The sequence below is a fragment of the Sapajus apella genome, unplaced genomic scaffold, assembly GCF_009761245.1.
Source record: "Sapajus apella isolate SASKATOON/1434 unplaced genomic scaffold, GSC_monkey_1.0 scaffold263, whole genome shotgun sequence".
NCBI classification, from domain to species: Eukaryota; Metazoa; Chordata; class Mammalia; order Primates; family Cebidae; genus Sapajus; species Sapajus apella.
In genome coordinates this window covers 137,958-151,456 of record NW_022437203.1, presented here as the reverse complement: position 1 = coordinate 151,456, position 13,499 = coordinate 137,958, and the positions used below count along the sequence as shown (strand labels likewise).

At 36.9% G+C, this 13,499-nt stretch overlaps 1 protein-coding gene across 1 annotated transcript in view; it reads left to right on the top strand.

Annotated features, from left to right (window-relative positions):
* Nucleotides 1-13,499, top strand: part of NSF (N-ethylmaleimide sensitive factor, vesicle fusing ATPase) — a 163,210-nt gene that overhangs the window by 89,968 nt on the left and 59,743 nt on the right. Inside the window, exons 10-12 of the mRNA XM_032271910.1 lie at nt 10,718-10,883; nt 11,499-11,573; nt 12,121-12,308. Of these exons, the coding sequence (XP_032127801.1) occupies nt 10,718-10,883; nt 11,499-11,573; nt 12,121-12,308 (429 nt within the window). The remainder of the gene's footprint in view (nt 1-10,717; nt 10,884-11,498; nt 11,574-12,120; nt 12,309-13,499) is intronic.

Genomic DNA, 13,499 nt, shown 5'->3' with positions numbered 1-13,499 from the left:
CCCACTTACGTTTCGTATACACATTGTACACACAAGCCTGAAGGTAATTCTGTACAGTATTTTAAATTTTGTTGCTAAAACAAAGTCTGTGTACATTGAACCATCAGAAAGCTGAGGTGTCACTGTCTCAGCCACTAGATGTGAACAGTCTGTGGTTGGTTAGCATCACCATTGTTTCTGACTGTAAATTTATATACCTGATAAGCAATTGTTTTCTTACACATATTGAGACACAAGTACTTAACAGTAAAAAATATGACACACCATTAATACAGGGAAAAATAGTTTAGGGTAACTAAGCAGCACAGTGGCATTACCAGAATACCTGGATCAGCCGTTAAACAACAGCAACACCAAACAGCAGCAGTTTCAGTCACCATCTATGATGTTGTGGGGGTTTTTGTTTTGGTTTGGTTTGTTTTTTGAGACAGGTTCTCACTCCATTGCCCAGCTGAAGTGCAGTGGCACCATCGTGGCTCACTGCAGCCTCAATTCCTGGGCCCAAGCCATCCTCCTACTTCAGCCTCCCAAGTAGCTGGGACTACAGGTATGTGCCACCACACATGGCTAATTAAAAAAATTTTTTTGTAGAGACAGGGTCTCCCTATGTTACCCAGGCTAGTCTCAAACTCCTGGGCTCAAGCGATCCTCCTGCCTCAGCCTTCCAAAGTGCTGAGATGACAGGTGTAAGCTACCATGCCCAGCTGATGTTATGTTTTGATTAAAAGATTACCATACAGTAACCTCCTGGGGGATGCTGAATAAACTATGTGGTACACCTTTCAGATTTTGGAACATTTTGGATTTTGAATTTTTGGATTAGGGATACTCAACCTGTATACCCCAAATGGGCAGGAGCCTCTGAATGCAACTAACTGTTCATCAGCTGCCCTGCATGAACTTACAAATACTGGTTCTAAGTTTCAAATACATCTCTGATAGCTTCAAAATTATTATTACTTCTAGTTCTTCTTGTACTTACATTATCAAAACATCATGCTTTAAGAATTTTTTTGAGATCTTTGGCTCATAATTTTCTTGAAGAGAGGATGACTATCTTATGTTCCACAATTGCAAAACATTTTTATTTTCAGATTCATAGATAACTTCCAGAATGATCAATTCAGTTTTTTATGATCAATCCAATTTTTTAATGTCTACTTCATCTATTTCTCCTGACTGTCTCTCTGTAATACCTGCCTTCAGCATCTGTCTACTTTTAAACTAGATCAAGAAAATTTGGTGCACAAATGAAATAAAAGATGAAAGAATACTGTCATGTGTCCTTTTAGCAAAATGGAATGGCCTTGTTTCTTGTCCCAAAATATCGCACAGTGAAGACTTTCTATTGAATAAGTAACTGAATGAAAATGCTGTATTTTTCTTTGTTCTTAGATTAAAAGTATGTTATTTATTCATTGATTCTTGAGTTTGAGAAAATGTATGTAGGGCATCATCATCTGAAGACACATAGACTGAGATATAATCATCCATTTCAGCATCTTTATTAGAGTCTTGAGTGCTGCTATCTCATTCTTAACATTCAACTTCTGGCTCATCTAATAGTTGTAAAATAGTTCCTTCAGATCTTCATCATTCTGGCCCGAGAACTTAAAAATGTTAATTCTTAATTGTATTTAATAAAACCTAGAATCAGGCCACAAAGGTGTTATCTCCAGACTTCTTTTATGCCTTCTTGAAAGATAACACAGTACCTTGCACAACACAGTAAGAAAACTGAAGAATAATGTCATAGTGATATTTGTTTCACTGTTATATCATTCTTCTAAGTAATTTCATCATTTTTTAAAATTATACTTTAAGTTCTGGGATACATGTGCAGAATGTGCAGGTTTGTTATCTAGGTATACACGTGCCATGGTGGTTTGCTGCACCTATCAACTCGTCATGTACATTAGGTATTTCTCCTAATGCTATCCCTCCCTTAGCCCCCTACCCTCCAACAGGCCCCAGTGTGTGATGTTCCCCTCTCATGACCATTTGTTCTCATTGTTCAATACCCATTTATGAGGGAGAACGTTCAGTGTTTGGTTTTCTGTTCCTGTGTTAGTTTGCTGAGAATGATGGTTTCCAGCTTCATCTATGTCCCCGCAAAGGGCATGAACTCATCCTTTTTTATGGCTGCATAGTATTCCGTGGTGTATATGTGCCACATTTTCTTTATCATTGATGGGCATTTGGGTTGGTTACAAGCCTTTGCTGTTGTGAACAGTGCAGCAATAATATATGTGTGCATCCGTCTGTATAGTAGAATGATTTATAATCTTTTGGATATATAGCCAGTAATGGCATTGCTGAGTCAAATGGTATTTCTGGTTCTAGATCCTTGTGGAATTGCCACACTGTCAAAGCAGCATGGTACTGGTACCAAAACAGATATATAGACCAATGGAACAGAGGCCTCAGAAATAACGCCACACATCTGCAGCCATCTGATCTTTGACAAACCTGACAAAAACAAGCAATGGGGAAAGGATTCCCTATTTAATAAATGTTGTTGGGAAAGTTGGCTATGCAGAAAACTGAAACTGGACCCCTTCCTTACACCTTATACAAACATTAACTCAAGATGGGTTAAAGACTTAAACATAAGACCTAAAACCATAAAAACCCTAGAAGAAAACCTAGACAATACCATTCAGGTCATAGACATCGGCAAAGACTTCATTCTTCTATTTCCTTATTTTAATCGTTTTTAAGCATAGTTGAGAATAATTGATGAGTAATGATGTAATTTCTAGTATAAAGAAATAGCATAATGTTTCTTAGATTTATAAAAAGAGCTAGTAGATCTAAATGGTAATTGTAAGATACAGTGAGTTTTATGCTATTTTTTTAAATTTTTTATTTTTTATTTTTTTTTTACTTTTTTGCTCTTTGGAAGACTTATAAAAAGGAAAAAAGTAATAAGATATCAATTTTTATAAATAATACTGCTCAAAACAGAAACTCAGAAACTGAGATTGGGTCTAACAGACCCTAATGAGAGACCAAGGATTAAACACTAGGCAGAAATGAGTTAAAATGCCGTATGAAGAAGCATTTTATAAAATCTCAGTTGTGATAGTTACCACATGGCTACAAAGGCAACTTTGGTGCTGTTTTTAAACTGGCAAGCAGTTTAAATATTAAACTACCGGTGATAAAATTGAGTTGGCAAAGAATTTCTAAATTGATATTAATTATAGCCAGCCTTTTCAGTTACACCTTTCTCACATCCAGAAATGGCTTGATGTATTCAGCTAATGACCCCATGAAGGATATATGTGTGTTACATAATAAAGAAAAGCATTGCCTCTGTAAATTTGGACAGTCCACGCTGACAGAGATGAACACTTGCATATAGGTCAAACTAGTTAAATATAGAACAGCCGCTTTCGAAAGCTGTTGCCAGGGCTCAACAGCATCAGCTCTGTTTCTATGGAGAAAGACTGCAGATGTTAAAAACAGAGCTAGAAGCCAATGAATTGAAGAGGATTGCGACTGTGGAAATTTTAATTTTTTGGTAAAGGGCTTATTGATAAATCAGCTATATTAGTCTGTGAACATTAATCTTGACATCTTCTTTACCCAATTCTTAATTTGTTGCAATAAGAACTTGCCTTTATTTAAGTAACACACAATGTAAAAATTGATGTTATTGTACTGACTAGATTGGGGGAAGGGACCTGATGACAGGTAACAAGATTAGTAAGGTTCTGAAAAGGTCGGAATTGTACCGAATTATGTTTAGGACAGATTGCCCCGTGATCATTTAATCAAACAGTGTTCGTATTGTCTTTGTCCCTGTCCACATGTGTGATTTTTGAGCGTGGGCTGAGAAGGAAATCATGATTCTGTCAGCAACATAAGGCACATTGATGGTAAAACTCATACATTATAGCAGCTTTTTGTTTCATGCTGTTTCACCTTGAAGAAAAAAATCTTTTAAAATTAATGTAAAATCTCAGTTTTTCAGTTACAAACAGGAGTATCTTTGTTTTACACTGAAGATAGCAGGAATTAATATTCTGTTATATGGAAGTACTTTGGCAAAGTTAAGATTGTGGTTCCAATTCCTCATTCCCAGTTTTTTCTCCAGATGGAAAGATGAACAGTTTTTGGTACTGAATTTTTTTAGGAAGAAAGCTATCATTTATCATTGGATATCTATTCAGTAAATGCAGTGATACAGAAAAATGAAGTTTTTTCCTCAGATTTGAAATTAGGTTTTAAGATATGAAAGAAGAACAATTTGTAAGTAATGTTAATTTAATAAAGTAAGTTTATTTTGTTTAGGAACAAAAATAAAACCTAGTGAAACTTTAGAAACTTTGATGGACATCTGTCATCCTACATACAATTGCATTAAATAATATAATTTATTATAAATTATTTTTTCTGGTTTATTATGCAGTAAAATGAACTTTTCTCTTTTTGTGTGTAGTTTTATGAGATATAGATTCATGGAACCACTGTAAAACTCAGGATACAGAACATTTGCATCACCCCCAAAAATTCCTTCATGCTGTCCCTTAATGGTCACTCTCCTTTTCTAGTAACCCTGGTAACTACCTATGTGTCTCCATCCCTGTAGTTTTAGCTTTTCAAGAATGTCATATAAATGGGGTCATATAGTATATAACCTTTTGGGACTGGCCGTCTTCAGCATAATGCCTTTGAGATTCATCGAAATTGTCGCACGTGTCACACATCCTTGTTGTTGTTGAATGGTATTCCATTGTGTAGGTGTACTATCATTAGTTTATTTGTTGACCCATTGAAAGCCATTTGATTGTTTTCTAGTTTGGGCAATTATGAGCATAAACTAAGTAGTGGAATTTTTAGGTCATACAGCATTTTATCTATTTTTTGATTGAAAAATACTTTATATATTCAAGGTTTGGTTTTGAGCCAGTTGAATTTCCTTCAGGTCATTTTTGAAACTCCTTTTTCCTGCATCTGATGTAACATTTCATCTTTTATCTTTGTCATTTTTTCCCCCTTTTTTTCAGATTACTATAGGTATCTCCTGTTATTGTAGCCCAGAATCGATCCTGCTTTTATATTCCTCCAGCTTCGTTATATGATCCATCTTCTTATGGAATCTAGTTTGCTACTCGACTATTCTTTACTATTTGCAGAAGACATTCAGATATATCTTGCTGTCCTCTTTTATTCAGTTGTGTATATCTTGTTCTCTGGAGGCCTTTCCAATTAGATGTCTTGTTAATACTTTAATCTTATCGTGCTAGAAACAAACAAACAAACAAATTTCCCTTGTACCTTTTCCCTTCTGCAGCTTCCTTATCATACTGCAAGATAATTTCTTATCTTCACTGTCACTGTCCTGCCCCACATGCAGATAGTAATCAAATCTAGCATTTGCTATTTGATCATCACCAAAATTCTCATTCTGTTTAGATTCTGCTTGCTTCATTTATGTACCATTGTTTCCTTTCACTGACCTTCCAACTGCATACTTCTTTTCATCCTAAAGCCAAAAATAAAATCATTTTATATAAAGAGCATTCTGCTTTTGCAGGTCATTTACTGATGTCCTCTGTTTCAGTAGAAAGGCCTCATTCTAGATTTCGGTTTGTCATAATGGGACTCTAACTTCTGTTTCTCACATTAGGTAAATTTTATTACCCCCTCAATAGGACCTTGACTGCCCCCTCTGTTCAGGTGACCCCCATGCTTCTGAGTTCTTAGCTATTGGACTCTCTTTTCCCCTTTTATATGTCTTTGTTTTCATACAGCTTCTCATACCCAAAAGCAGGGATAACTGTTAGTAAGGAGGATACAAGTTGTATTTGCAGGTGATATGATTATTTACCTAGGAAATTCAAAAGAATCAGATTTGTTTTAAAGACTTAGATATTATAAATAAGAGAGTAAAGTGGCTAGATAAAAATAAATATAGAAAAATATATTTCCTTCATACTTCCATATTGTTTCTGAAATGTAATAGAAAAATCCCATCACAACTGCAATACAAAAACAGCTAGGAATCTTTATGAAGGAATTTATACAACAAAAGCTATAAAACTTTATTGGGAAGCTGGGAGCAGTGGCTCACACCTGTAATCCTAGCACTTTGGGAGGCCAAGTTGGGAGGATCACTTAAGCCCAGTAGTTCAGGACCAGCCTGGGCAACATAGTGAGACCTTATATCTAAAAAGAAAAAGGAAAATTTTAAAGCTTTACTGAGATACATAAAAGTGTTACATAATTTGAGAGACATTGTTCTTCTGAAAAACCCAATATGCTATAAAGATGTTAGAATTTCCTAAACTTAGATATTTAACCTAATTTTAATCAGAGCTTGGGTTTTTGTCTGTTTCTTTCTTGTTTATTTTTAATTGGTAGAGGTTTTTCCCCCTCTGATAAAATGATTCTGATGTTCATTTGGAAGTAGACATGGTTGGAAATAGCCAAGATAGTTTTGAAAAAGAAGAAGGTATAGAGGAGAAGAGCTTCTTCAATGTATTACTGTAAAGTTGCAGAGATAAAAACATCTATGAATTCAGTGAACGGAGTAGACAGACTGGTAATAACCTAGCATACATCAGAGTTCAAAGCCTGGTAGAGATGGCAGCTCAGTCAACAAAGAAAGAAGGGATTTTTTTTTTTTTTTTTTGACAAAGTATCTCGCTGTAACCCAGGCTGGAGTGCAGTGGCGGGATCTCGGCTCACAGCAACCTCCGCCCAGGTTCAAGTGATTCTGCTGCCTCAGCCTCCTGAGTAGTTGGGACTACAGGCGCCTGCCACCACACCCAGCTAATTTTTTTGTATTTTTAGTAGAGATGAGGTTTCACTATCACTATATTGGCCAGGCTGGTCTCGAACTCCTAACTTTGTGATCCACCCACGTTGGCCTCCCAAAGCTCTGGGGTTACAGGCATGAGCCACCACGCCTGGCCAAAAGGAGGAATTATTTAGTCAACAAAGCCAGGTCGGTTATTTGAAGAAGAATTAATTGGCTTCTCACTTCACTTGTACCATACACAAAAATGAAACACCAGATAAAGAATTATACGTAAAGGAAAAATTTAAGAGAAAAAAATGGGTGACCATTGGCATCTATAATGGGGAACAGTTTTAAGGATAAAAGTAATGAAAATATTATGAAAATAAAAATTGATGCTGGCTGTTTAGTAGAAACAAAAAAATCCCTTTCACTTATCAAATATATACCATAAATAGGCTGGGCATGGCAGCTCATACCTATAATCCCAGCACTTTGGGAGGCTGAAGTGGGCAGATGACCTGATATTGGGAGTTCGAGACCATCCTGGCCAACATGGTGAAACCCCATCTCTACTAAAAATACAAAATTAGCCAGACATGGTGGTGCATATCTATAATCCCAGACGTGGGAGGCTGAGGTATGAGAATCGCTTGAACCTGGGAGGCGGAGGTTGCAATGAGCCAAATCTCGCCACTGCACTCCAGCCTGGGCAAGAGTGAGACTCCAACCAAAAAAAAAAATATGTGTGTGTGTGTGTGTGTGTGTGTGTGTGTGTGTGTGTGTATGACAAATGTCAAACTAGGATAAAGTATTTACAAGTATAATCCCCTAATGTATAAATCATTTTTAATAAATCAATAGGAAAAGCTCCTGAATTTCAACAGAAAAGGGTACAGAAGACATATCAAATAATAAGAATAAAATTACCAATGGTTAAAAACTTGATTTTTTAACAGCACCAGCCTCTTCAGTAATTAGATAAATGTGATTTAAAAACAACAGAAAGATACCATTGTTCACCTATCAAATTGAGAACTACTTTTAAAGTGTTTCTAATATTCATTGCTTGTGAGACTATACCAAGATAGGTCATGTATTATGCTGGGGTTATAGATTGATAAAAACCTTCTGGAAAAGTGTTTCCACTTTTTAAGTGTTTCCTATTTCAAGGACCTTAAAATACTTAGCACACCTTTTAACCTAACAATTTGCCTTTAGCAAGTAATCATCTATATTGTCAGGAATTTAAGTATAAAAATGTTCATTGTAAGCCAGGTACGGTGGCTCACATTTGTAATCGCAGCACTTTGGGAGGTTGAGGCAGGATGATCACTTGAGTCCCAGAGTTCAAGACCAGCCTGGACAACATGACAAAATCCCGTCTCTACCAAAAAAATAAAATATTTACCAGGCGTGGTGGCATGCATCTGTAGTCCCAGCCCCTCAGGAGGCTGAGGTGGGGGATTTCTTGAGCCCAGGAGTTTGAGGCTGCAGTGAACCTTGATCGCACCACTGTACTCCAGCCTGGGCAACAGAGTGAGGTCCTGTCTCTACAAAGAATGAAAAAAGAAAAGTTTATTGGAGCAACATATATAATACTGAAAACTTAGAAATAATTAAATATCTAACAGTAAGGAAGTAATATGGAGTAGGAGAGTTAAACTGTGAAACCATTCATATGATTGAATATTATAGCGCTACTAAGAAATCATATAGGCATGGGAAAGGGTTTAGATAATAACCCGGACTGAAAACAGGATGCAGGGTATTAGACAGCTCCATTTGGGCTGAGTTTTAGATGATTGTGATTTCTTTATTTTTTGCTGTTTTCCCATATTTTCTATAATTATAGATTTTGCAATTGGAAACAAAAATAACCATTGAAAATTGTTTTCAAAGAATAACATTCAAGAGAATACAAGGTGTAGTAAGTTTTCAATATTCAGTTAAAATATAGAAATCCATGGACCATTAACAGCACTTACTTTTAGGTGATGTAATGTCATTCGTTTGTTGTTGTTTTGGTCGTTATTGATGGGATGTTGTTATGTGCCCCAGGTTGGTCTTGAACTCCTGGCCTCAAATGATATTCCCACCTCAGCCTTCCAAGTAGCTGGGATTACAGGCACAAGCCATGGCAAATGTTGTATATTTTTATTTATTTATTGGTAATTGGATCTCACCATGTTGCCCAGGCTGGACTTAAACTCCTGGGCTCAAGCAATCCTCCAGCCTCAGCCTCCAGAGTAGCTGGGACTATAGGCACATACCACTCTGCCCAACTTTATTTTTAAACTTTATTTCTATTTGTTTTACAACTTTTGCTCTGTTAACACAACTACTCTTATAAAAAAAATTTTTTTAATTCTCTTATTAAAACAAAGATTAGGCCAGGCATGGTGGCTCATGCCTGTAATCCCAGCACTTTGGGAGGCCGAGCTGGGTGGATCACCTGAGTTCAGGAGTTTGAGACCAGCCTGGCCAACATGGCAAAACCCCGTCTGTATTAAAAATACAAAAATTAGGCAAGTTTGGTGGCATATGCCTGTAATCCCAGCTACTCAGAAAAGAATCGCTTGAACCCAGAAGATGGTGGTTGCAGTGAGCCGAGACTGTGCCATTGCACTCCACCCTGGGCAGCAGAGCGAGACTTCATCAAAAAAAAAAAAAAAAAAAAAAAGATTATATTCTTATCAGAGATTTCATGGATACTAACCATACTTAATCCTCAGTCTCATTATGCTCATTTAATTTTTATTATCCATATGTTGTCATATTTAGGTTATGTTCATTTTTCACCAGTTTTGTTAATTCCTAATATGTTTTTGTTTGTTTGTTTTTGAAACAGAGTGTCACTCTGTTGCCCAGGCTGGAGTGCAGTGGTGCAATCTCAGCTCACTGCAACCTCCGCCTCCTAGGTTTAGGCGATTCTCCTGCCTCAGCCTCCCAAGTAGCTGGGATTACAGGCACCTGCCACCATTCCCAACCAATTTTTGTACTTTTAGTACAGACAGGGTTTTACCATGTTTGCCAGGCTGGTCTCAACCTCAGGTGATCCATCTGCCTCTCCCTCCCAAAATACTGGAATTACTGGCGTGAGCCACCACGCCAAACCATGTTTTTTGTTTATAAAATAAAAAGAAAATTTCTAGAGTTCACTTTATTCTCTGATAGAAGACTAAATTACTTAAATATAAATTTTAAGAGGTACATGTTAAATTAATCTAATGAATTTGTAGCATTCAGAAATATTCATACCTGTTAAAATTTCAAAAGGTACAAACTAATTTCTTTTAATGGTGATTCTATGTCCAGTAAATTAAGACAGAAATCATTATGCAGAAGAAACAGCACCCCCTTAACCATGTTCTTTTTACGAACTGCCTCTGTTCTCACTTTACTGCTAGGAAGAAGTAATGTGTTTTCATGTGATATAAGTACATGTGAGTGATGTTGATTTTCTTCTCACATTTGTCCAATTCCCAGGCAGCCTGTAGGTGGAGTTAACCTTTAGTTACATAATATAACAAAACAAACATTAAACCTACTGCTTCTGGGAGGATCTTCTCACCAAAACTCTGGGAAATGGGAGGGTGTTGCCACTGACTGACTGAATAAAAGTATCTGACAAATGTAAGAGTTCTTTCAAATAGTGAGATAAGAAATGTATATAAATTATTTGATGGACTATTTACTTTCTCTCTATACACACACTATGTATCAGTATATAATGTGTATTTTTGTTTTATAGATATTAAATATGAGGTTCTAGAATGAGTTTTCAGTTCACAGAATTCTGAGAATGCAGTTCCAACACCTTTGAGAGGACAACCACCAAGATTGCATTTTCGACATTAGTCAAAATGAAGCGAAGTCAATCTGTTGAAAGCTTTGTTTTGCTTTTCTGATTAGTTCGTTTAATAAGACATTCAAATTATGATCTTTAATTTCTTCCCTTAATAGCTTGGTGCTAACAGTGGTTTGCACATCATTATCTTTGATGAAATTGATGCCATCTGCAAGCAGAGAGGGAGCATGGCTGGCAGCACGGGAGTTCATGACACTGTCGTCAACCAGTTGCTGTCCAAAATCGATGGCGTGGAGCAGCTGAACAATATCCTAGTCATTGGTATGTCTGCTTTTTAAAAAAGTAGTATTCTTTCAAAAACATTAGCCCTAGGTTCTGAATTAAGATGTGTATAGGCTTATAGCTCACCCACAGATGAAAAATACACATGAAACAATGGAATGCAGTGGTTTTCAAACTGGGTCTTGCAGACCTTCAAGGGTCCTCAGAGGTGCTTTCAGGGTCAGTGAGGGCCAGGGAGTTTGTTTCAGATCCTACATCACCATTATAACTTCCTCTTTTAGCTGTTTTATGTATTGAACTGCTTCTGAAGATGACTTCTGTGTGTGTGGGGGTGAGGGGACAACCTGCTGTTTTATGAAGTCTGAAAACCACTGGCCTATAAAAAAGAGAAGGAACTTTGGAGTCAGAGAGATCGTGTCACTTTGCCTCTCTATCACTTTGACAGATTATTTACCCTTTGAACCTTAAATTTTCTTTTTAAATATCAGAAGTCTTCATTACATTTATATTCCTTTGGCTCATACATAGTGAAATACAAAGTGAAGTTTCCTTAGCTTGTTAGGAAAATTACTATTCTTACATACACTAAAAGGACATTTGATTTTATTTTTGAACTCTGATCATTTGTTGTTTTGTTTTAACATCTGTGTTCAGGAATGACCAACAGACCAGATCTGATAGATGAGGCTCTTCTTAGACCTGGAAGACTGGAAGTTAAAATGGAAATAGGTAAGGAGATCTGTCACTGATTGGGTGTGTGGTAGGGGAGTGGAGGCATTTAAAGTTCATTAACAGGAACAATGTCATATGACTTAGTTTTTTTTTTAGAAAAGGTTTATATCATGAGAAGTAGATGTTTACATGCTTGAGTACCTACAAGAAAAACATTAGGATTGTAATAATCTCCTCTGGGCTGGGTGCAGTGGCTCACACCTATAATATCAGCACTTTGGAAGGCTGAGGCAGGCGGATCACTTGAGGTCAGGAGTTCAAGACCAGCCTGGCCAACATGGTGAAACCCCATCTCTACTAAAAATACAAAAAAAATTAGCCAAGTGTGGTGGTACACACCTGTAATGCCAGCTACTGGGAAGGCTGAGGCAGGAGAATTGCTTGAACCTGGGAGGCAGAGGTTGCGGTAAGCCAAGATTGTGCCACTATGCTCTAGCCTGGGAGACAGAGCAAGACTGTCTCAAAATAGTAATAATAATAATAATAATCTCTGATGGTGCTTTCGAGACTAGGAAAATGCCTATTTTATTTTTAATTTCATCAGGCTTGCCAGATGAGAAAGGCCGACTACAGATTCTTCACATCCACACAGCAAGAATGAGAGGGCATCAGTTACTCTCTGCTGACGTCGACATTAAAGAATTGGCCATGGAGACCAAGAATTTCAGTGGAGCTGAACTGGAGGGTCTGGTGCGAGCAGCCCAGTCCACCGCTATGAATAGACACATAAAGGTCAGGAAAATCAGCTAAACAGATGATAAATATTATACCAGTATTCTTTCTCTTTCCTTTCAAGCATATCAAGGGGTAGGGCAGTGCTGACTTTTGGTGGAGAAGAGATGGTAAGAGGAATAAGAATTAATTGTCAGCTGCTAAGTCTTTGGAGTAGCAGGAAGGAAGACAATGTTTGCATCCGCCCTATAGCAACCACAGACTCACCTACCTTAGGTTGTCACCATCTGACACAGACACGTGAAGTGAAAATTTTGAAGAAGTGTTTTAAATCTTTGTGCCATATTAAGCTGTAACATGTCAGAAGAAGTTGGGAGTTTCTGTGTACTAGAATTATGGGGGCTGCTTCATTCAGCAGCTATACTGAATACTTGATGTTTTCAGGGTGTTGGGCTAGAGACATAAAGATAATAAATTGTGAACTCTTCCCTCAGGGAGTTCAGAGTCAGGAAGATGGACATATTTTCAAATTAGTACAATAATATTGTAGTTACCATGGTAGAAATACATACTAGGATACTTTTATTTTGATAAATAAAGTGCTCTTCATCTTCCATCTCTTCTCTCCTTCAGGTTTTAGTTATCACCTGTAGATAGATTTACTGAACATGTCTGTCTCCCACTTTCAGATTTGTACTAAATACCCTCACCTAGATGTTTTATCAGGTCTCAGATTTAATATTCCAAAATCAAATTTAGTGTCTTTTTACTACTTTCCTTTCTGCTCCCATTTCTCTGTTTATCCCAATTTTCCAGGCTTAAAACTTCAGGATTATCTTCGATTCCTGACACTACTGTGCCTTACATCAAGTCACTTGCTAAATTTTTTCAGTTCTGTCTTGGTAGTGCCTTTTAGTTCTCACTGCTACTACCCACCTTCTCTTTGATTAACCTTCCTGTTTCATATCATTCAATCCTTCAGACACTTTCAATGATTCTCCATCATTTACAAAACAAAGCATAGGCTTCTTTTGGGTCTTTTGGGTCCTCTAGATCTGACCCTACCTGGCCTTTCCAAATGTACTCCTGATTGTTCTCCATGTACTTCAGCAAACATAAATACTTACCAGTCATCAGACATTATTTTTCAAGCTCTCTGCTTTGGTTTTGTTTGTTGTTTGTTTGTTTTTGCTTGTTGTTTTGGGTTGTTTTTTGTTTTTTTTTTTTTTTTTTTTTTTTTTTTTTTTTTTT